Genomic DNA, 23,836 nt, shown 5'->3' on the forward strand with positions numbered 1-23,836 from the left:
AGTAAGAGCTAGCATGATAGCAAATAATTCATTCTGTTGAGTGGATTGAAAAGGAGTCCTGATTACTCTCTTTATGGTTAAATCATGAGAGTATATGGCACAAATATTTTCTTTGGAGGCATCTGTAAAGATTGTTGGGCCTTTAAGGGGAACCTTAGAAACCTTTTCTTCAAAAATCCATCGCCAATTATGTAGTAGCCGGGTAATCTTTAATGGAGATCCATGTGCAAAATTTGGAGCGGTGGCCAATAAAATTTGCCATTCTGGGATGGTCTCACAGCTTACATTAATTTGTGCGTTAGTATAGAATGTGTATATTTTTTCAGGACTTATTCCAGATAATTGTGTTACTCTCTTAATAGCCTTTAATAAAATCCTAGCCACAAGCACTGGCTAAGGAGTAAGGCTTTGTTCTGGTTGTGCTGGGAGGTTCACCCACTCAATCACACTGTCTCCTTGATGAAGGACTGCTGTGGGTGCCTCTTTTGTAGCAAAAACTGATATTTCCAAGGGTTTTTGAGTGACTCTTTCAACCACATTGGATAAAGCCAGTTCAACTTCTCTCACAGCCTCTTGTGCTTTTTTTGTAAGCTGGTGTGGTGAATTTAAAGCACTGTTTACCCTTAAAATGTCATATAGAGGTTGCAGTTGATTGGTAGTCAAGCCTAACACTGGACGCATCCATTGGATATCTCCTATTAATTTTTGGAAATCATTTAAGGTGTCCAACTTCTCTGTTCTTAAAGAAAGCTTTTGTACTGTGAGTGTCTTAGGATAGACTTCATATCCTAAATATTGAAAAGGAGCATGTCTTTGAATATTTTCTGTAGCTATATGCAGTTTGTAGTACTTTAATGTTTCCATGGTCTTTTGTAGACATGCTTCTAACATTTGTTCCTCACGTGCACATCTCAAAATATCATCCATATAATGTAGCAATATTACTTTTGAAAATGCTTTTCTTACTGGAGCAAGAGCAGCAGCAATATACATTTGGCACATAGTAGGTCTGTTTTTCATTCCCTGTGGCAAAACTGTCCATTCATATCTTTTATAAGGCTCAGCCAAATTAACAGTAGGCACTGAAAAAGCAAATCTTTTCATATCCTCCTTATCTAGAGGGATAGCATAGAAACAATCCTTAATGTCTATAACCCAAAGAGGCCATTGTCTTGGCAATTGAATAGGAGATGGAAGTCTAAGTTGAAGAGTTCCCATAGTTTCCATCTGTTCATTACTCTTCTTAGATAAGTGAACATCCTCCATTTTCCAGATTTCTTTTTCACCACAAATACTGGGGAATTCCAAGGACTTAGAGAATGCCCCAAGTGTCCTCGGTCAAGTTGTTCTTGCACTATGTTTAATAAGGCCTGAATTTTATCACTTCTTAAGGGCCACTGTTCTACCCACACTGGTGAATCAGTCTTCCACTGAATAGGAACCAGTGAAAGTGCAGGTAGGCCTTAAACAGCAGGCCTGCCTAAAAAGCCAAAGTGCTTATTTGTAATCCTATCTGCTGTAAAATGTCTCTTCCCCACAGATTGATGGGGATTTTTTCAACCACAAAAGGAGTAAAAGCTCCTGTTTCACCTTCAAATATCCATCTTAAGGGAATAGCACTAACTTCTGCTGCTATTGATGCTTCTACCCCAGACATATAGGTGTCTGCCTCAATCTTTGGCCAGTGACTGGGCCAATTGGCACCTCTAATAACTGTACAATCTGCACCTGTGTCTACCAATTCTTCAAATGGTATTCCATTTATATAAATAGTAAGCATAGGTTGGTCAGCTGTCACAGCTGCTGTCCAATATATTCCTGGATTTTGTTCATTGGAGTCAGAATCTAGGCAACTATCACCAGGTTGCTTATTAGGGGTACATAACAATAAGCCTGATGCTACTACTTCTCCTGGTTGATAAATCACACGTTGTCTACCTGTGTTAGTGACTGGGACATTAGCTTCACGTTCTCCAGTTTCCCACATCAGTGTATGGATGAAAATTGTTTTGTAAGCACTCTCAGAAGGTGAAATGGTCAAGCCTACTGTGCCTGGAGGCAAAGGGTCCATAGGCTGAACAGGAACAGATTTCACCTCTCCAGGGAGTATCTCAGTAGTCTCTACTGCACAAAATTCTATTTTTCCTAATTTCAATCCCTTTCTTCCATCTGATTGCCTTTTGGTTGATTGATCATGTCTTAAATTTCTCTGGATGTAACCTTGGCTGCCATCATGCCCCACTTGGGGGGCTGAAGCTGGGCCCCGCCTCTCATTTTCCTGGGTCAATCTACATTCAAAGGCCCAGTGGAGGTCCTTGTGGCATTTTGGACATGGGGTTTTAGGTCTTCTCTCATCCTGTCTTCTCACTCTATATCCATATCTACACTGAGTTCTTAGATGTCCAATTTTTCCACATTGGAAACATTGACGAATTTCTCTAAAAGTCCTTTGCCAAGAGGGACCCTGTCTTTCCTTGTTCATCATAGTCCGGGTGTAAAAAGCATTTGTTCCCACTGTAGCACATTGTCTTATGGTCTTCTCTAAAGGAGCATCTTTGTCTAATACCCATATAATTCTCTTGCAAATCTTATTGGCATTTTCCTGAGCCAGATGTCTGGTCATTATTTCTGTAGCTGCATTTTCTCCAATAGTTCTTCTGACAGCAGTTTGCAGACATCCCACAAAATGCACAAAAGGTTCACTCGGATCTTGCTCTATTTTAGTGAAAGCCTCTCCCCAATCTTTCTGTCTGGGGAGGGAACCCCAAGCTTTTATTGCAACCTTAGCAATTTGCTCATACACTGTCATGGTATAATTAATCTGTTCTGAATTCTCTCCATACAGACCTTCACCAGCTAAGTGCTCAAAAGTGAATTGTGTGTTAACTCCTATTTTCAAATTGCATCTGACTTGGATTTTACATAATTCATGAAACTCCACAAGCCACAACAGATTTTGTTCACTTTCTAAACATGTCCTTGCTATGGATTTCCAGTCATTCGGGGTTAGGCCTTCATAAGACAAATGATCTAGTAACATTTTAACATAAGCTGATGTAGCCCCATAAAGGGTACAACCTTTTTTCAAATCTTTAATTTTATTCAAATCTAAAGGTGAATATCTTCTCCTTTTTTGACCTATAGAGTCAATATCTTCAACCACAGGATATGTGTGTATAAACTCACTTATATCCTGTCCTTCTCCCTTAGCTTTAACCAATGATTTTTCTTCTTGTCATAGGCTGCATAACAGGTGATTATGTTTGTACTTCTGATTCTTCCCCTCCTCCTTCTTGCTCCACCCCTGAAGGGTTAATTGAGGGAGGAGATGGGAAATGCTCCTGTTGCTCAGAATTGTATTTAACTTCATTGTTATCTGATTCATGCTTTTCACCTAGTTAGTTGACACCTCCCCATTTTGCTCCTTCTTCTTTTCCTTTAGAATACCAATTTTTAAAACCATTTGGATTAAATTGTAGGTATGAAGTGTATCTTTGGAAATTAAGTTTGGTTTGGAATTGCAGTGTTCATCTAATTGCTTTCCTACTAATTTCCATTCATCTAGATCCAATTCTTTTTCTAGAGAAAAACAAGGACATATGACCTGCACAGTTTTTAAAAGTTCAGTAATCTCCTCCAAAATTATAATCAATGATTGGCTTTTCATAACTTTAATAATGCTCTCTAAACAATTTCCTTGAACAGAAGGTGTTTGCCTCATTTCACTGAAATTCTACTTTAGCTCTTTAACAAAGTTTCCTTGTTACTCACACTTCTGGATCAGAGAGACTTTTCCACTGAGATCTGGATCAGAGGCTTTTCCACTGGAATCATGATCTTGTACATTGGAAACAATGGGGGAATGAAAAATGAGAAGATTGGAAATATAGAAAAAGGTGAGGAAGTAATGGATCTTAAAAGTCAAACAGAACATTTTACATTTGAATTGGGGTTCTTTATACACATGATCAAACTTGTAATTTAGGAAATTTATTTGTCAGTGAGTATTGTCTGGAGACTGTTTGCTATTAGTTTCCTTGGAGTTGAAAACCTGCTCTTTTTCTGTAGATAAGCTATCCATTGTTATTTTGATTTTGTTACTCATTTTTTAAAAAGCCTTTAGGGTCTGCCTTCAGGGCAAGGAGGTTACCAGTTTCTTCTGCAGAGCAAAAATGGATATATGGACAGTAGCTATCCTCTCAATAGACTGCAAAGAGTGGAGAGCTGTGGGAGTGCTCTGGGAAGAGCTCCACACAGGAAGTGACTAGGCCCAGCTAGCTGTGGAAGTGCCCTGGGAGGAGCCCCACTGTGAGGATCAACAACTGCCTTGGGGCAGGAGGCTGAGCAGCAAAATTATCACTGCCCCTAGCAAAAGCCTACATTGGGTATTAGCAGTTGCCCAGCAAACTGCAGGGCCCCCAGAACTGCCTCTGCCTGAGGAGCATAGTGGAGCTGGGGAAATTCCAATGCCCCAAGCTGAGCCCCCCACTGTGCAGATTAAAGGCTGCCCTGGGCTGTGCCCCTGCCATGCAGGTTTGTGACTGCACCCTGAGAAAGCCTCTAGCTGAAGAATGCTATTGCAGAGCTGTGTTATGGCCTGCACTGAGTCCCTTCTGGTCCTGGGTGGGCACAGCCAGATCCTGTTAGGCTGTGGCGTCCTGCAGAATACCCTCTACCCTAGGCTCTAATTTCTCTGCTGGTCCACTACTCGGCAACCAAAGCAAAGCAGTCAGCCTATGGTAGAGCATTCTCTGTAAACCTTCCAACCACAGAGTTTGCCTCACTCCCCGTCCACTGCAAATGCCAGCCTCTGGCTCTATCTCTGCCTGCACTGGTCCGTTCCCACTGCTTAAGACAAATCCTTTCTGGTGATCTTCCAGATTACCTTTGCTTGGTGAGTTGTTGCACTTCCAATCTTCCTGAATTTCACCAGTCAGTGCTATTTTTGAGGCTGAATTTAATAATTGCTAGTGAGGGTATGAGAGAGGTTCAGAAAGTCATGTGTGCCTTCTCCAGCAATTTGGCTCTGCCCACCCCCACCCCCCATTATAGTTTTTTGATGAGATTCATGAATAGAGTACTAATGTTATAGCTAATGTGATCCAGAGAGGGCTTTATTTCAAGACTCCACTTTAGAGAGAGTGAGAATATTGGTATTCTTAGAGATCTTAGAGATTAGTTCACAAGATCAATTGACTAACAGGCAGCTAGGAGCTGCCATCTGTCTCTTGACAAAATGACTCTAGCACATTGGTGCTCCTTTTAGGTTTGATGTCTATCTATTACCTACTCCAGTGGTGTCTTCTGCAGTTTCCCAAGTACTCTGTCTTTTCATTAAAAATGCAATTTTCTGGTCAGTTCAAAGTGTTTTTGAAGACACTTGGCACTTCTGTCTCTTATATCAGAATTGTAAATGATAGTTCTGAGTATTTCTGTGACATAACTAAAACAGCTAAAAGAGTATTTGTCATAGGCTACTGCCCCCACTCATCTCCCACCCTTACTGGTCATAAAATTCTAAACTTGTTCCTAGAACATAGATTTCTGTTTCAAGTGATCTTCACCACAATGGGAAGTCAGGGATGGGGAGGAAGAGTTCTAGAAGAGAGAAATTCAAGAGAACTACTGACTCAGAAGGAGAGTATGGCCAATAATATCACATATTTCATAGAAGTCAAAAGATCAAGGCATTAAAGACACGGAATTTTTTACTAAAACACACTTTAATGTCAGTAAGACCAGTTATTTTTGAGGAAAGAAAATTAAATAATCTCAATTTTTTCAGAGAAATATTGAGTTCAGTTTTTTGGTAAGAAGACTGGGGATGATGTGAGAGGTATTAGTAGAAAAAAGACACCTTAGAATAGATGCTGAAGAGAGGGAGGCTGAGAGTAAAAGAAGGATTCTGTTCACAGTAGTAAGAATGTAGAAACAGAGAAGGCAAGTGGCAGGAATAATACATGTCTTCATAGGGCAAGGGAACAAGGAATGTTTACAGGGAGGTCAATTTAAGATGGAGAAACTCTATTGGATCAAGAAGCTGAAAGAAAAAAAATGATGAAAGAGATGGAGTGAGAATCTGGGAAAACATGGAGGTATGAAATCAAGAGAAAAGTATGGATACAGAAGGCATGAGCCCTAAGAAAAGGAGGCAATGTGATATAGTGAATAGAATACTGAACTCGGAGCCTCAGAAATATAGGTCTGGATTCTGCTTAGCATGCTGTAAAGCTGTGTGGCCACAGGCAAATCACATGATGCCCAAGAAGATTAGGTAAGTATCTCAGATTTTGCACTTGAATTATGGTTAGCTAGATTCTGATCAGTTCTGCGACTTCATCAATACAATCATAATTCCTTGGCAGATTGATGTATTATGTTGAGTTGTAGAATGAAGGTGATCTTGGTTGTTGGGCCCTAAACTATAGAAGATTCTGCAAAACTAGAAATCTATGGATCCATCAATGCACAATGACATAGTCACCTAGTGACCATCTTAGTCATAGAAATCTATCACCATTGTGTTCTCCTTTGAATATCACCCTTAAAAATTATTCACTAATACAGATAGTTGCACTGATTATGTCCACAGGGCATGGATGGGGAGTCAGTAGGGAACACTGAGCCCAAGTGAAGTGACTTGTCCAAAGTCACCCAAGTTGATAACATTACACGTAGGAAATGATCCAGGTCCTCTGCCCCAAAGGTTAGGTTTCTCTTCATGTTACCATGCTGCTTCTGAAGTCATGATCCTCAGTATGTGCAAGTGCAGGCACACATTTTCATATCACAGAGTTATTAGCAACAAAACTATTTTTTATTGTATACCAAATTCACAAAGAAAAGTTATAAGATACAGAATTATATTATCCTTGGGATTATTTGAAAAGAACAAACTAATACAGGTTTTGGAAGGATATTTTCTAGACCTTCCTCAGAAACCTAACATTGAAATTAATGATATGAATTAGAGCATGGTTGGAGGCATTAATGAGAAGGTTGCACATGAATGTCTATAAAGCAACATCTAATATGTAATGACATACAAGGTATTCTACTAGCTTCTCTTGTTTTTGGAAATTAAGATACATTTTTTAAAAAATAGATAGGAATGTTTCTTTGCTTCAAGGAGATTTTAGCAAAAAATATGAGAATTTTGAATCCATAGGATAATGCCAACTGGCTAATTTTCCAAATCAATATTATATTCCATTTTTTTTTTTTTTTTTTTTTTTTTTTTTTAGCGAGGAAGAAAACATACTTCATAAAATGGTGAACGGTGGATGATTCCGATCAGCTTGGTATTGATGCTAATTTCATTTGGATCTCCAACTAATTTGAGGGTGAATTTCTGTAGAATTGTGGTAAAGAACAAAAACAACTCCATTCTTGCCAGGCCTTCTCCAAGACAAGACCTTTTTCCTGAAAAGAAACAAAATTACACATAGAAATCTTCACACAATATCATAGTGTCAGCCAAAGTGAAACAGACTCATTGGACCTAGACATTTTTTTGGGGGGGGAAGATGAAGAATGCAGATATGCAGAAATGGTGAAATCTATTATTGCGACATATATTTCAATCATTAACTTTCACTAGGGGCAGAAAGGAATTCCCTCTTCACACCATTCTTCCCAGGGTGAGCCCTTGTGGAGAAGATCATGCAATGGAGTAATAATTCCATAAAGAAGGAGATAGAAGAGCAGCCAAGAGATTCAGCTCATCTGGTGAGAACTGGCAGAAGAAGCCAGGGCTTAGGAAGACTAGAAAACAAAGTGTGTCCCATGCCATTGTGGGCTGTCCTCAGAAGGACCTTGGGAGGAAGCACAATCAGAGGAGGATTAGAGAGGGAACAGGATTCTCCCATTAGAGTGAGAGGTGCAGATGAAAAGAGTTTCTTTTTACCAATGGAAAAAGGCATGAAGTAGTCACTTTTTTTGAATTTCCCATTCTTATCCAGGAAGTGTTGGGGGTCAAACCGTTCAGGATTGGGAAACTCTTTGCTGTCAAACAAGACTGGGAAGAGAAGTGGGAAGATTGTTGTGCCCTAAAGGGAAGAAATTTGAGTCAATTATAATCATGAATACCTTTGCTATGTCAATCCCAAGAACCTTCAGTGGCTCCCTTCTGTCTCTAGTACAAAATGCACACTCCTTTCATATGGTGACCATTGGGATATCTAGCTATTGAGAATTTGCACAGGTTCTATTCTAGCTTTTCCCATTGGTATCTGCATTATTGTCCCCATCACACCTTCTTTCTGGTTCTAGTTTAAACTGGTCCAACTGCTATTTCCCACCCACAATGCTCCCTCTCTGCCCTTCATGCCTTTATAATAGTTATAACCCATTGCTAGAAGGCACACCTTGCTCACTTCATCCTTTGAGAGTCCCTAGTTTTCCTCACAGATTGACTTTGGTATCACCAAGGAAGCTTTGACTAAGACTAAAATTCTTTGTGCTCCCTCTCCCCTCATTACCATGATCTATGCACTGTGTGTTCACCTAATATCTGTGCAACTCTGGGCAAAATAAGAGAAATGCCAGTGTTCCTGGCAATGATTAAAGAAAGTAGGAACAGAGGAGACTTTCTACTGAGGGGTTTCTTCAACAGAAAGTCACTCTGTGAATCAAGTCACAACTTGGATCTGAAGAAGAGAATCGATCCTTTGACTGGAACTTTCTGTGCTAAATTGTGCTTTCTCCAAGAGAAGCCAAGGTCCTTAGACAGAAGACTTCCTATGTGATCATGACAATGGGACTTGATTTTTCTCATCTCTAAAATGATATCACTGAATCAGATTTTATTTGAGATGTCTTCCAACACTATATCCCATTCCTCCATGATTAATTACCTTGGGGAGAAAATATTGTTGTAAGTGGATGTCCCGAGTCACTGCATGGGCCAGGTTGATAGGTGCAATGTTAGCAAATCTTTGCACTTCGTGTATTACAGCATCCAAATAGGGCATATCTTGTCTGTCCTTTATGGAAGGAGCTCGATTATGTCCAATCACACGATCAATTTCCTCATGAATTTTTACTGCAGGAATAAAAACAGGAATAATCACTGGACTCCCACGTCTTCTTGGAATTTCCAACAGAGCCTGTGTGGAGTATCTGCCTGTTCATATGATCTACAATGATTCTCAGAGGGTCCTGTTTCTCCTCAGGCTTTAGCAGCAGCAATAGGATAATTTTCTGTGGCTCAGTGAATAGGAATCAAGAGGAATTATGTTTGTATTTCTCTTTATACATCATGTGTGTCAATTCAGCCACATCATTAAGTTTTTCTAATCATGATTTTCCTCAGCTGAATAATGGGGGTTATAAATTATGTGTCTTCCAAGGTTCCTTTTACCTCAAATTCTATCATGTTATGATTTGTGCAATGGAGATAATAGCTGCATCTCCCTTAGAGGACATCAGATGAAATAATATGTCAAGTGATTTACAAACCTTACATCCTTTATATTAATGCCATTTAGTATGTTCAATGAAAGTAAATGGCTACATTTGAATTTGATCGTTTTGGAGATGACATTTACATCTCAATTTAACCCACTCACTATATATATATATATATATATATATATATGTATATATATATATATATATATATATATATATATATATATATATATATACATATATATATATATACATATACAAATATATATGTAATTTTTTTCCATTCCTGACTCAACATGTAAGTTTTTGAAACACAGAATTTCAGCATTTGAAGTGGCTCATTTTCCCTATGGCCAATCATGCCTATTATGCTGTTATCTATCTATTACAGGGATTATATAGCAGTCTATTATACTGTTATCTATCTATAGATACTGATAACTGCATTATTTTTTAAAGGAATTGGGATTAAGTGACATACCTAGGGCCATACAGCTAGTAAGTAAGTGTTAAGTGTCAGAGTCTGGATTTGAACTCAGGTCCTCCTGACTCCAGAGCCAGTGTCCTGTTAATTGTACCATCTAATTCCCCAGTAATCCTGTTTCTAATGGAAAGAACAAAGGATCATTGAAGTTTTGCCTGAGAACCTCCTGTAAAGGAGAATTCATTACCTCCAGGGCAGCTAAACCAACTACATGGGCTTTGGGAAAACTTTCATAGTTAGCAAGCCTTTCCCTAAATGAAGTTTCTATTTGTCAGTTTGTAACTTCTCTCCCTGGTACCCAGTTCTGCTCCCACAGATCCAGCGCTGGTAGAATATAAGTCATTTGAGGAAAGGAGGTCTTTTATTTTATTCTTTTTGTCTTAAGCATAAAGCCAAAGTGCACACTAGGAACTTTATAATTGTGAATTGAATTCCCTATGACACAACTTCATATATTTAAATAACTAAGTCTTGCATAAGTGTTCTATGCTACTGTTTGACCTGTTGGTGCTCTGTGTGGAAGTCATAGAAACACAAAAAATAAGAAAACGGGGCTAGCCCCTGAGCAAGGTACAGGGCTGGGAAAGTCAGCCTGGTCTATAAGCCTGGCAATTCTTGTACTTACCTTGGGCCTCAGGATGCTTCAGAATCAGCAGCAGGCCATATCTTAGAGTGCTGCTGGTTGTCTCTGTTCCAGCAATAAATAAATTTATTCCAGTCATTAGTAGATTCTCTAAGTCAAATTCGGAGTGGGGATTATCTTTTTCCTAGAATGGAGGAACAAATTGATGAAATGAATGAGAAATTGCAGGAAAAGTCATTAGCAAACATAAGAAATATGTGAGTACATAAGTACATGTCCTAGGAGCCCTCACCCGCCTTCATTGCCAACTGCAAGAGACTATAACCTTCTTAATGCCCCTACGCTTCCACTGCCCAACCATAGATCTGTCCTTCCCAGGAAACCTTTTTCCCCTCAAATAATATGGCATATGGATAGAGCAAGAGCCTTTAAATCAGGATGAACTGGATCTAAATTTAGCCTCAGTTAAGGTGCAAGTATATAGCCATGGGAAGTCACTTAATTACTTATATGTAACAAGAAAGAGCTGAATCCTTTTCAGTTCTCTAATATCAATGATGTATAAGGTGTGGAAACAGCCTAATCAAGTAATTCATGCAAAATTGTAATGACCTGGTAAGTGACCCCTGATGCTGATATTTTCACTTCCAAACAGGACAACATCTAAATAAAACAAGAAGCAACAGAAAATTTTCAGATTTTCAAAGTGTGAAATTGAGAGAAAAGTTTATGGCAGAGAATACAGAATTTCAACTAATTGTGTAGCATAAAGTAAATATATTAATAAGGAAGATAAAGCAATGCAATCTTATGTTTTCATGTCAATTCACTATTTAAAAAGCCCATTGGCTCTGAGTCACTGAAAGAAAGGTAAAAAATACAGAGGCAGAAAGAATAAAGTAACATTATATCTAGGTAGGGAGCTAAAGGAGTCTTGTTATCAAGCTTGGAATAAAGTTTCTAGTGAACATTTTAATAAAATATATTTAATCCTGTGCTGTTTAACATGTTTGTCCATATATTACATCCCTTAATCGGCAAATATGTAAGATATCTCCATTATATATGAGGCAGAGTGTTAGGTAGTAGTGACATAAAGGCAAAGGACAAAAATAAGACAGAATTTACATCCTGCTGGAGATCTAGAACATATTCAGAGATAAGTATGTGTGCCATGTATACAAAATAAATACACAGATATTTCTGGGTGGGACAGAAACAGTGGGAGGAATAAGGGAAGGCTCCTTGAAGGAGTTAGCAGGTGAGTGTTGAAGAATATTATGGCTACTAAGTGTTGAGAAAAGAGAATGAAAGAATTCCAGGCATGGAAACCACACTGCATAAAGGCAAAGAGGGAAAAATGGAATACATTTATTGGAACCAGCAAGCAGGCCAGTTTGGCTGAAACATAGAGGCTCTAAAGGGGGAAATGCATCACCAGTCTAGAAAGAAAGGCTGCAGTTACAGAGTGAAAGGTGTTAAAAGCCAAACAGATGTATGTGCATTGTATCTGAAAGCCCTAAAGCTTCTTGCTCATGGGAAGGATTCAATGATTTCCATGCTTTGTGCAGGTTAAATTCGAAGATTTGTGAAAAATGGACTGAGAGTCTTGATGCTTGGAGAACTGTTAAGAGGGAGTTATTTTCTGTGTGAGAGATGATGCTGAGCTGAAATAAGATGGCTGTGCTATGAACCGAGGGCAGAATACAGTTAATGATTGCTGCCATGACTGGGATGTTGGGGAGAGAAGGGCAGAAGACATTTACTTTCTACTCCTCTCTACTACACTCCCCTTCCCCAATGACATGAGTTATTGGACAGCTCAGATCCAGGGGGGAAAAGCATTGCTTGCTCAACACTCCCCCAATGATCGTTCCTTCTAAGGAAGTTTAGTCTATTGAGTGAGACTAGGAAGGAATGAAGGAAATAAGCATTTATCAGGCATATGCTATGTGCCATATCCTGTACAAATATATGATTTGATCTTTACAATGGCACTGGGAACTACAGGGTATTATTATTTTCATTATAGAGTTTAAGGAATTAAGGCAGACAGATATGAAGTGACTTAGGATTACGCTGCTATAAAGTGTCTTATTCCATATTTGAACAAAAATATTTCTGATTTCAGGCTCAATACTCTATCCACGCATCCCCAGCTCCCTCTATCAGTCTGAGTGGAACTATGTACAATGGGAATATAGTTTGAGGATTAAATGCAATGTTGGACTGATATCTTGGAACAATCTGAGTAAAATTTTATTATCAGGGGAAAGAATAGGATACTGTAAGTGCTTCATTTGTTTTCTGAATTTATTTGTACATTTTTGGAGGCTTTTGTATCTTTTTCATTTTTCTGTGGAGCATGCTAAAGCTCATCCTATTCCTGAAAATAATTACTTATGAGTGCTTTTGTGGCAGCTAGTTATAGCCAGCATTTATAATAGTAGCTAGCATGTATATGCTTACAGGTTTGTGGTCTGTTGCTGTTCAGTTATTTCAGTCATGTCTGATCCTTCCTAAATCCATTTAATCTTTTCCTGGCAAAGACATTGGGGTGGTTGGCCTTTCCTTCTCCAGTGGATCCATTTTCAGGCAATCAGAGGTTAAATGACTTACACATGAAAGTCTGAGAATGGATTTGCATTTGGGTCTTTCTTCATCCAGGCCCAGTGTTCAATTCACTGAACCATCTGCTACCTGTATTTTAAAGTTAACAATATGCTTTACAAACATATCATTTTATCGTCACAATCACCCTGGGAAATAAATGTTATTATAAAGATGAGGTAACTGAAGCAGTCAGTAGTGGTAAAACTTGCCCAGGACTATACAGCTAGTATCTGAAGTTGACTTTGATCTCATGATGTCATTTTTTCCTATTTAGAGTTTGCTTTGTTATATATTTTTTGCATATTATCTCTCCCATTTAATTGTAAACTCCTTGTGCTCAGGGACTATCTTTTGTCTTTTTTGTGTCTTCAGCACTATCTGGCACATAGTAGGGTCTTGCTAAATATTTATTAATTGATTCCTATTATTATTCTCCAATATAATATCTTCTTCTAAATAGGAAAGCCTAGGTCATGAGTTCATCTTTTAGAAATTCAGAATTTTTATAATTTCCCTTACAGTGTTCATCTAAGAGGCAGACATATACCAAAGAGACCAATAGAAAGCCAGTGGACACCTTAGGGAAAATGGATGCCTTGACATTTTCTAATGTTCTTTCCAATGGTTTTCTGTGGAATTTTATGAGTGAAGATATTCTTATGGGAATATATATTAGCTTTAAAGTATACTTCCATTGTGACTTGACACTTTATAACAATAAATAGTTGTACCTGCAAAGTTGCAGGGCCTTTGTCCCCACCTGTTTCCCACCACCTCTTATTAATTAGCATTTAAGTATCTCTTTCAAAGGGAATTTATTCTTTTGGTTCTGGGTTAGATTTCCACACTTTAAATGTAACCCCAGACTCCTCCAAGCAATGACAAAAAAAACCATGCTGGGGAGGGAGGGGTTAGAGGTGTCAGGGCTTTGGGGATTTCTGCATTCAGGCTATTTAATCTGGTGTTTTGCAATTTATGCTTTGCACTCCTTTTTGCTAACAAATACCTTGTCAGGTACAGATGCCCTTTCCCATGAGAATGTAATAAACCAAGGCTTTTTCTTTTTCAGAGGGTCTCTGTTTATGATCAATAGTGTCCCATATATTTTGAAGAGGGTGACCTATAAGAATCTTGAAATATCAGCTTTGTTCAAAGAGCAAGGTGCTTCCCCATGCATCCTACCTGCTGCATTTTGGAGAGGTAGCAGTCAATGAAGTCTTGAGGGTTGATGGGATCTAGTACTTTTTGATGCTCCTTTACTCTTTCCAAAATGAAATGTTTCAGTTCTTTCACAATTTTAAAATGTACTTTATGTTTTCCAGGGAGATAAACTCTGAATCCTGGTAATAAGTTGTAGAACTACACCCCCCAAAAAAAACACAAGGAAAAACATGTGAGTTTACTGTTATAAAGAGTCACCTCTATGTTTCTAATTATAAACTATTCTATTCTATTTATTTTTATTGACAAAGAGTGTTGTCTCTCGTCTTCTCCACACATTGAACAAAAAAGAAATATAAACTCTTTGAAACATATATACATAGTCAAGCAAAACAAATCCCCTCCTTGGCAATAGCCAGAAACATGAGTCACATTTTATATTTCAAGTCCATCTTCTCTCTGTCAGAAGGAGAACACCGTGTTTCCTTTTGGTTCCTCTGGAATCATGGTGGTTTTTTTTTTTTTAATCAATTAAAGTACATTAGCCTTGCATGATATATATCTTCCTGTTGTTTTTGTCTTTGTACAAATTGATTCTACTCACTTTTTTGGCAGCCATTCATAAAGTCTTCCCATGTGCACAGCTGTACCTTTTATCATTTCTCAAAACATAAAATTCTGTTATATTCATTTTCCAGAAATTATTCAGTTATTCCCAATTACTGAAAAGCCCCTTTTTTCCAGTACTTTGAACCCCCCTAAAAACTTCTGTTAATTTTTTTCCATATAACTTTCTTTCTTTCTTTCTTTCTTTCTTTCTTTCTTTCTTTCTTTCTTTCTTTCTTTCTTTCTTTCTTTCTTTCTTTCTTTCTTTCTTTCTTTCTTTCTTTCTTTCTTTCTTTCTTTCTTTCTTTCTTTCTTTCTTTCTTTCTTTCTTTCTTTCTTTCTTTCTTTCTTTCTTTCTTTCTTTCTTTCTTTCTTGTTTTTTTTCTGAGGCTGAGGTTAAGTGATTTGCCCAGGGTCACACAGCTAGGAAGTGTTAAGTGTCAGAGATCAGATTTGAATTCGGGTCCTCCTGAATTCAAGGCTGGTGCTCTATCTACTGTACCACCTAGCTGCCCCTTCCATATAACTTTCAGTTTTACACACTTTCTTAAAATTTTTTTTGGTATACTGGCCAAATAATGGTATTGCTAGTTCATAAGACAGATATGATTTACTAATTTGGGAGTGACATTTCTAAATTCCTTTCCAGGTTATCTGAACAATTCAAAGCTAAATCAACAGTTTGTCAATATGCTAGTTTTCCCACAAATTTTTTTTGACATTTACCTTTATTTACATATATTTTGAAATACTTGTGAGGAAAAATTAGGTCTTCCCTACTTTTTTGAGAATGCTATTTGAGACCAATTTTTCACACAATCTTTACAGTAAAATAGCAGTGTGTGTCTATGTGTTTGTCTTTGTGTGTGTGTGTGTGTGTGTGTGTGTGTGTGTGTGTGTGTGTGTGTGTGTGTGTGTGTGTGTTTAAGGCATCCATTCAGAAAGGACTTGGTATAGATTTGAAAAAAGGGAGAATTTATACCAGCCATCAGCGAACAAAACATCATATCCTAATTGAACAGAACAAATTTCAGGATAATATTCAATAGAACTAGGGAAATTAGAAGCCATTCAATTTCAGGTGGTAGCAATCTCATTTCTCTGACTGAAAGAAGCATGAAGCAGCGACAGAAACCTGCATAAGATACAATGGTTCTTTGGTCTCCAGATATAATTAGCAAAGGATAATGTAGTTAAATTCGAGTAGAACTGGTGATGAAGACTGGTGAGAAGGGCAATTAATTAGAGTCCAAAAAATGTTGGGAAAGGTCAGTACTTGAAGTGAGAGCAAAAGGCACCCTTAGTGAGGCAGGAGAAGGAATGAAGATCATTAGTTCTGGTTTTAGCGAATGACAGTTTTTATCCTACATGCCCATCCATTGTAGAGACTAACCCATAACACTTCCAGAATCTGTAGGTTGCTTGCCTAAGCTTTGGCTCCTTGTTAATAACTACTTTACTTGCCCAAATCTATGAGCATTATCATACTTGGAATATCCTAAAATCTAATCAGACAGTTCTCTCTATTTCTTAAATATTTGTATTGCCTAGAAGTAGTTCACAGAATACTGGGAAAAGAATATCTCATTTTAGAACCAAAGATATTACATGATGTTATTGTCCTTGAGTGCATAATTTATGAAGTGTGTGTGTTCCTGTGTGGTGAAAACCTTGCTAAGAGTTGAGAGTCCATGGTGTATTGGTCCTATTGCTGAAACTGAGCAAACAGCCATGTAATATGAAGACATTGTTAGTTTTACCTGTACCCATCGTGAATTAAGCAGCTGAAAGAATTCATTTATCAACTTCACCAGGTATTGAAATTTCTCATCATTGTACTTGAATCGATCATGGAAGAGGATAGAACAGATCACATTGCATGGGGCCCAGCCAAGGATGAAGGTGGGATCAGTGGGCTGACCTAATGTAGAGAAAAGTGAACAAAAGGAAAAAAAAACAAGTTTAACAAAAATGTCCAAATTATGTAGAACCTGGACATTTCTTCTGCCCATGCCATATTTATTTCCTCTAAGGTTAGAAGATGTTGTTCTACTGAACAATTTCCTTTACCCTTATAGAAAAACTAAATTTACTTGAGATATTAGAGTATGAGAAGAGAGAAGGAAGTTTTCTGGCCCAGCACAGTGATTTCCTTTTCAGTGGACAGAGGCAAACATTAGAATGATTGCCAAAGCAAATAGTATTTAGACCTAGGGATGCTTAATTGGACCCCACATCCCCAGAGGGAAAGAAAAGAAAACCAACCCTTGGTTTTCCTGAGTTCCTCCACCAGATATTGGGCTTCTTCTTGAACTCTTTCTTCAATGCTTCTTTTCCCCATCCCAAAGTTCCTTAGGGTCATAAGGGAAAATCTACGCATTTGTTTCCAAGTCTCTCCATCACTGAAAGCAACTCCTAGACAAAAGGAAGAACAGAACATTGGTCATTCTAAAACTGAAGGTGGTAGAAAGCACAGTATACATGGTGGATGTAGGATTTTGGAATAATTCTTTGAGCAAATTTTATTTTATTCAATTTAAACCAAAATGTGATGCTACTGCATTTAGCACAACTACTACCACATTAATGATTTCTCTTAAGTGCTGAAAATAGACATTAAAAATCAAACTGATAACTATGCTCTGGAGTAAAGTATTCCATTCTACTCGAAACATTCTGATATACCCTTTTGCTTTTCAATCACTCTTCTGAATAAACTTAACTTACCTGTTTTTTTGTATACATCATCAAATATTGGATTACTTCCTCTGTCTAAAAAACCATCTCCTTGATCAATTAGAGCTTCTTTCATAATTTTATATCCATATAGCACCACAATTCGCTGACTTCCAAAATAAACAGTATAGATAGAGCCATATTTTTCAGCCAGCTATGAAAAAGAATGCCAAGAAAGAAGAAACATTCAGTGTAAATCTTTAGAGATTTGAAAATATCCCCCACAATTACCTTATGATGTTCCATATGCATACCTATACATGCATGGGACAATATGTTGTAAATGAATCCCAAATATAAAAGGACATAAGCTGTGGGATAACATTCTTTTTAGTTTACTTTTTAGAAATCCTTTTTATTACATGGCACAGATTTTTTTGGGTAGATTTTGCTCCATTGGTACCTATCTTGAGTAAAAATTTTGTAAAAAGGCCTGCATTTGATTTTGGGTAGTTTACCTATGGAAGATTTATAGTAAGACATGGCAAAATGCCATCCAAAATGGAGAGGGCATTGCCACCTCCTAACAAAAGCTATCTAAAAAAGCTATCTAAAATGCTATTATTGTTGCCTCTCCTCTCCTTTTGAAATATTTGTAGTAATTTTGCAGTCATCAACACTTACTTCCAACTACTCTCACCAATTACTAATAGTTTAAGTTTACCCAAATTTATGGCCTTACCTTAATTCACATTCTTCTACACCTCTTTACAACATTTTACTCTTTTGACTACCTTCTTTTCTCTTTAGTCTTTTCTATCTGGGTTTCTATAATCCTTCTCTCTTTACCTCCCTTTTCCTCTTTCTCTGTCTCTGTCTGTATCTTTTCCTATTCCCTTTCCCTTTCTCATTTCCACTCATCAATCTCCTTTGCTGGATTATAGTCTATATTTAACCAAACATCTGTTAGTTTTCCCCATAGTATTGTCCTGGGCCATCTTCTCTTCTCTTTCTTTACTCTTATGCTTGGTCATCTCATAATTGTTATGTCCATAGCTCACAGATCTGTACATCTTGGACTAATATCATCCTTGAGTATACATAGGAATTCTACACTAAAAAACGTACAAGATAGGGCTGAGCCAAGATGGTGGAGAAGACATAAGTATCATTTTAAGGTCCCCTTCTACCCTCACTACTAATTACCAAATTCAGCCTCAGAAATAGTGCTTGACTGGCAAAATCCACGAATACTGGGAGTACAACAAATTACCAGCTGAAAATAATCTGGAAGATTGACAGAATAGGTTTGTCCTGATTGGCAAGAGCAGGCCAGTGCAGGCAGGGAGGTAGAACACAGAGTCTAGCACACTGAATGAAAGGGATTAGGTGGAAATTTTACAGAGAAGACTCCATCACAATTGGCTGCTCTGCTTTGGTTGCAAAGCAGTAGATCAGCAGAGAAATTACTAGACAACCAAAAATAGAATGTACTCAAAAATTGCCAGAATCTAACCGGATCTGGCTACATCCAACCAGCACCTGAAGTGACTCAGCATGGACTACAGCACAGCTCTACAGCTGTATTCTGCAGCTCTGGGCTTTTGCTTGTGGCAGCCACTAATCTGTTCAGCAGAGGGGCTATCCCTGGGGCAGCAACAAATCTGCAGGGTGGAGGCCACTCTATCAGACACAGTGGAACTTCCTCAGTGCAGCCTTGCTTCCCAGGGCAGAGATACTTCTATTGCAGGGCTCTTTCCAGAGCACTTCTGCAGCTCAGCCTCTCTTTGCAGCCCATTTGCAGGACAGCTTCTGTATATCTATCTATACCTATTCTGCAGAGGAAGCTGGTAACTTCCTTGCCCTGAAGACAGAAACTAAGGCCTTTTAAAAAATGAGTAAAAAAGCCATGCAAACTCTAACCATTGATAGATTCTATACAGAAAGAGAGCAGGTTTTCAACCCCAAGGAGACTAATAGCAGAGAATCTCCAGACAAAAATCCCAAAGGGGGATGTAACCTCATCCCCATCACACAAGGCTCTCTTAGAAGAAATTACAAAAAAATCTTAAAAGAGAGCTAGAAGAAAAATGGGGAAAGAAAAGAGAAGCTCTGCAAGAGAGTACAGAAAAGACATATAATTCACATAAAGAAAAATTTGATAAAGTGGAAAAAGAAAATAACTTTCTAAAAGGTGAATTGGAAAAGGGAAAGAATTCCCAGGGAAACAGAATTTGTGAATTGGAAAAGATAAAGTACTCCCAGGAAAGTATTTTTACTGAGTTATTTTCTTTTTCCAATTGGAAAATTATGATGAACACATTTTTATATTTTTATAAAAATATTTATATAAATATAAAAATATTACTATTTTTATAGGAAATCATCAAAGAAAACTGCCCAAATATAATAGAATCAGAAGGTAAAATAGGCATTGAAAAAAATTCATTGAACACCTTCTGAAAAAGACCCTAACATAAAATCTCCAAGGAATATTGTGGCTAAATTTCAGAACTATCAGACTAAGGAAAAAATATTACAAGCAGCAAGAAAAAAACAATTCAAATACCGAGGAGCAACATAAGGATCACTCAGGATCTATCTGTTTCCACATAAAAGGATCAAAGGGCCTGGAATCTGTTATTCCAAAAGGCAAAAGAACTTGGAATGCAACCAAGAATAAACTACCCTGCTAAGCTGAGTATTTTCTTCCAGGGAAGAAGATGGACATTTAAAAGTGCAACAGGTGAATTTCATTTGTTTCTAATGAAAAAATCAGAGCTAACAACTGGGTTTATATTCCAAATAAATACAAAAGAAGGGAAATGGATCTGTATGTGCCAAAATGTTTGTGGCAGCCCTTTTTGTAGTGTTAGAAACTGAAAAATGAATGGATGACCATCAATTGGAGAATGGCTGGGTAAATTGTGATATATGAATGTTATGGAATATTATTGTTCTGTAAGAAATGACCAACAAGATGAATGCAAAGAGTCTTGGAGAGGCTTACATGAACTGATGCTGAGTGAAATGAGCAGAACCAGAAGATCATTAAACAGTTCAACAACAATACTGTATGAAGATGTATTCAGATAGAAGTGAATATCTTCAACAAAGAGAAGATCTAATTCAATTCCAATTCATCAATGATGGACAGATTCAGCTACACTCAGAGAAGGAACTGGGAAATGATTATAAACTGCATTTTTGTTTTTCTTCCCAGGTTACTTTTACTTTCTGAATCCACTTCTTCCTGTGCAACAAGAGAACTGTTCAGTTCTGCACACATATATTGTATCTAGGATATACTATAACATATTTAACATGTATAAAACTGCCTGCAATCTAGGGGAGGGGGTAGAGGGAGAGAAGGGAAAAATCAGTACAGAAGTGAGTGCAAGGGATAATGTTGTAAAAAAAAGTATCCTTGCATATGTATTGTCAATAAAAATGTTATAATTATTAAAAAAAGAAAAAAAGGAAAGAAAAAAACAGAGTTAAACAAAAATTTGACCTCCAACTATAGGACTCAAGAGAAGCAGAAAAAGGTAAAAAGAACACTTGAAAACTGTATTTATGTTATGGACATACATAAAGAATGCATGTATAATTGGATTTTACTAATATAATATAAAAAGGGAAGTAGGAATGGAAAGGGAATAGTAACAGAAAAAGGGAAAAGGGGAGATAAAAAAGAGGGAAATTATATCCCATGAAGAGGCAAAAGAAGCCTATCATATCTGAGGGAATTTAGGCAGGGGGAGGGACATTGTGTGAATTTTACTCTCATCAGATTTGGTTCAAAGAGAACATAAAAGACATATTTGGTTTACAGAAAAATTCTCTCACCTCATTAAAAAGTGGGAGAGGGAAAGGCAAAAGGAAAAGAGTAATAAGGGAAAGGTATAACAAGAGGAAAGGATTGAAAGGGAATAGGAGGGATTCTAAATAGGAAAAGCTAAGTGAGGCAAGTGGTACCTATAAGTTTAATACTGGGAGGGGGCTATGAGAGGAAAGAAAAAGAAAAGCATAATCTGGGAATAATAAGATGAGAGGAAATACAGAATTAGTAATTTTAACCATAACTGTGAAGGGGATCAATTCTCCCATAAAGTGGAGGCAGATAGCAAACTGGATCAAAAGCCAGAACCCTACAATATATTGTACACAGGAAACACATTTAAAGCAGGGACATACATATGGAGTAAAGGTAAAAGGTAAGACCAGAATCTATTATGCTTGAGGTGAAGTCAAAAAAGCATCCTTATCTCAGATCAAGCAAAAGCAAAAATTGACCTATTTAAAAGAGATAAGGAAGGAAACTATATCTTGCTAAAGGGTAGTATAGACAATGAAGCAATATCAATACTAAACGTATATGCACCAAGTGGTATAGCATCTAACTTCCTAAAGGAGAAGTTAAGAGAGTTGCAAGAAGAAATAGACAGCAAAACTATAATAGTGGGAGATCTCAAGCTTACACTCTCAGAATTAGATAAATCAAGCCACAAAACAAATAAGAAAGAAATTAAGAGGTAAATAGAATGTTAGAAAAGTTAAATATGATAGATTTTTGATGAAAACTGAATAGAGACAGAAAGGAATACACTTTCTTCTCAGCAGTTCATGGAACCTATACAAAAATTGATCATATATTAGGACATAGAGGCCTCAAAATTAAATGCAGAAAGACAGAAATAGTAAATGCATTCTTTTCAGGTCACAATGCAATCAAAATAACATTCAACAAAAAGCTAGGGGTAAATAGACCAAAAAGTAAGTGGACCATAAATAATATCATTCTAAAGAATGAATGGGTGAAACAGCAGATCAATGACACAATTAATAATTTCACCCACGAGAGTGACAACAATGAGACAACATAACAAAATTTGTGTGATGCAACCAAAGCAGTAATAAGGGGAAATTCTATATCTTTAAAGGCTTACTTAAATAAAATTTAGAAAGAAAAGATCAATGAATTAATTGGGCTTACAACTTAAAAACTAGAAAAAGAACAAATTTAAAAAACCCCAATCAAATACTAAACTTGAAATTCTAAAATTAATAAGAGAAATTAATAAAATTGAAAGTAAAAAAAACCTATTAAATTAATAAATAAAACTAAGAGTTGGTTTTATGAACAAGGAATAAAATAGATAAACATTTGGGTAAATCTGACTAGAAGAAATCAAATTGTTAGTCTTAAAAATGAAAAGGGAGAAATTTCCACTAATGAAGAGGAAATTAGAGTAACAATTAAAAAGTACTTTGCTCAACTTTATACAAATAAATTTGATAACCTAAGTGAAATGGATCACAACCTTCATAAATATACACTTCTGAGCTTAACAGAGGAGGAAGTAAATGCCTAATTAGTCCCATTTTTGAAAAAGAAGTAGAACAAGCTATTAATCAAACTCCCTAAGAAAAATTCCCAGGACCAGATGCATTTATATATGAATTCTACCAAACATTTAAAGAACAAATAACTCCAATGTTATATAAACTATTTGAAAAAATAAGGAATGAAGGATTCCTACCAAATTCCTTTATGACACAGATATGGTACTGATACCTAAACCAGGCAGGTTGAAAAGAGAGAAAGAAAATTATAGACCATTCTCCCTAATGAATATTGATGCTAAAATCCTAAATAAAATATTAGCAAAAAGTCTATAGAAAATCATGCCCAGAACAGTACACCATGACCAAATATGATTTATACCAGCAATTCAGGGCTGCTTCAATATTAGGAAAAACTATTAGCATAATTGACTCTATCAATAACCAAATTGACAAAAACCATATGACCATCTCAATAGATGCAGAAAAAGCATTTGATAAAATCCAACATCCATTCCTATTAAAAACACTTGAGAATATAGGAATAAATGGACTTTTCCTTAAAATAATCAGTAGAATCTACTTAAAATCATCAGTAGGCATCATATGTAATGGGGATAAATTGGAACCATTCCCAGTGAGATCAGGGGTGAAACAAGGTGGCCCACTATCACCAATATTTTTTTAGAAATGCTAGCTTTGGCAATAAGAGTTAAGAAAAAAATTAAAGGAATTAGAGTAAGTAATGAGGAAACCAAATGATCACTTTTTGCAGATGACATGATGATATACTTAGAGAACCCCAGAGGTTCTACTAAAAAGCTATTAAAAATAATCCACACCTTTAGCAAAATTGTAAATATAAAATAAACCCACATAAGTCGTCAGCATTCTTATATATCACTAACAAAATCCAACAGTTAGAGGTACAATTTAAAGTAACCTCAGAAAGTATA

The 23,836-nt window shown here is 36.9% G+C and overlaps 1 protein-coding gene across 3 annotated transcripts in view; it reads right to left on the bottom strand.

Moving 5' to 3' along the window:
- The window catches only part of LOC141558749 (cytochrome P450 2C23-like), a 32,685-nt gene that overhangs the window by 2,849 nt on the left and 6,000 nt on the right, over window positions 1–23,836 (bottom strand). Inside the window, exons 2-9 of one of the 3 annotated variants that reach the window (XM_074296424.1) lie at window positions 17,586–17,748; window positions 17,124–17,273; window positions 16,619–16,779; window positions 14,274–14,450; window positions 10,521–10,662; window positions 8,856–9,043; window positions 7,907–8,048; window positions 6,796–7,422 (exon numbers count right to left, since the gene is read on the bottom strand). In XM_074296424.1, the coding sequence (XP_074152525.1) occupies window positions 7,241–7,422; window positions 7,907–8,048; window positions 8,856–9,043; window positions 10,521–10,662; window positions 14,274–14,450; window positions 16,619–16,779; window positions 17,124–17,273; window positions 17,586–17,748 (1,305 nt within the window). In that variant the 3' untranslated portion in view covers window positions 6,796–7,240. Of the gene's footprint in view, window positions 1–6,795; window positions 7,423–7,906; window positions 8,049–8,855; window positions 9,044–10,520; window positions 10,663–14,273; window positions 14,451–16,618; window positions 16,780–17,123; window positions 17,274–17,585; window positions 17,749–23,836 lie in introns of those variants that run through there. The other 2 variants (XM_074296426.1, XM_074296427.1) reach the window with 2 other exon arrangements.

The sequence above is a fragment of the Sminthopsis crassicaudata genome, chromosome 2, assembly GCF_048593235.1.
Source record: "Sminthopsis crassicaudata isolate SCR6 chromosome 2, ASM4859323v1, whole genome shotgun sequence".
Lineage (NCBI taxonomy): Eukaryota > Metazoa > Chordata > Mammalia > Dasyuromorphia > Dasyuridae > Sminthopsis > Sminthopsis crassicaudata.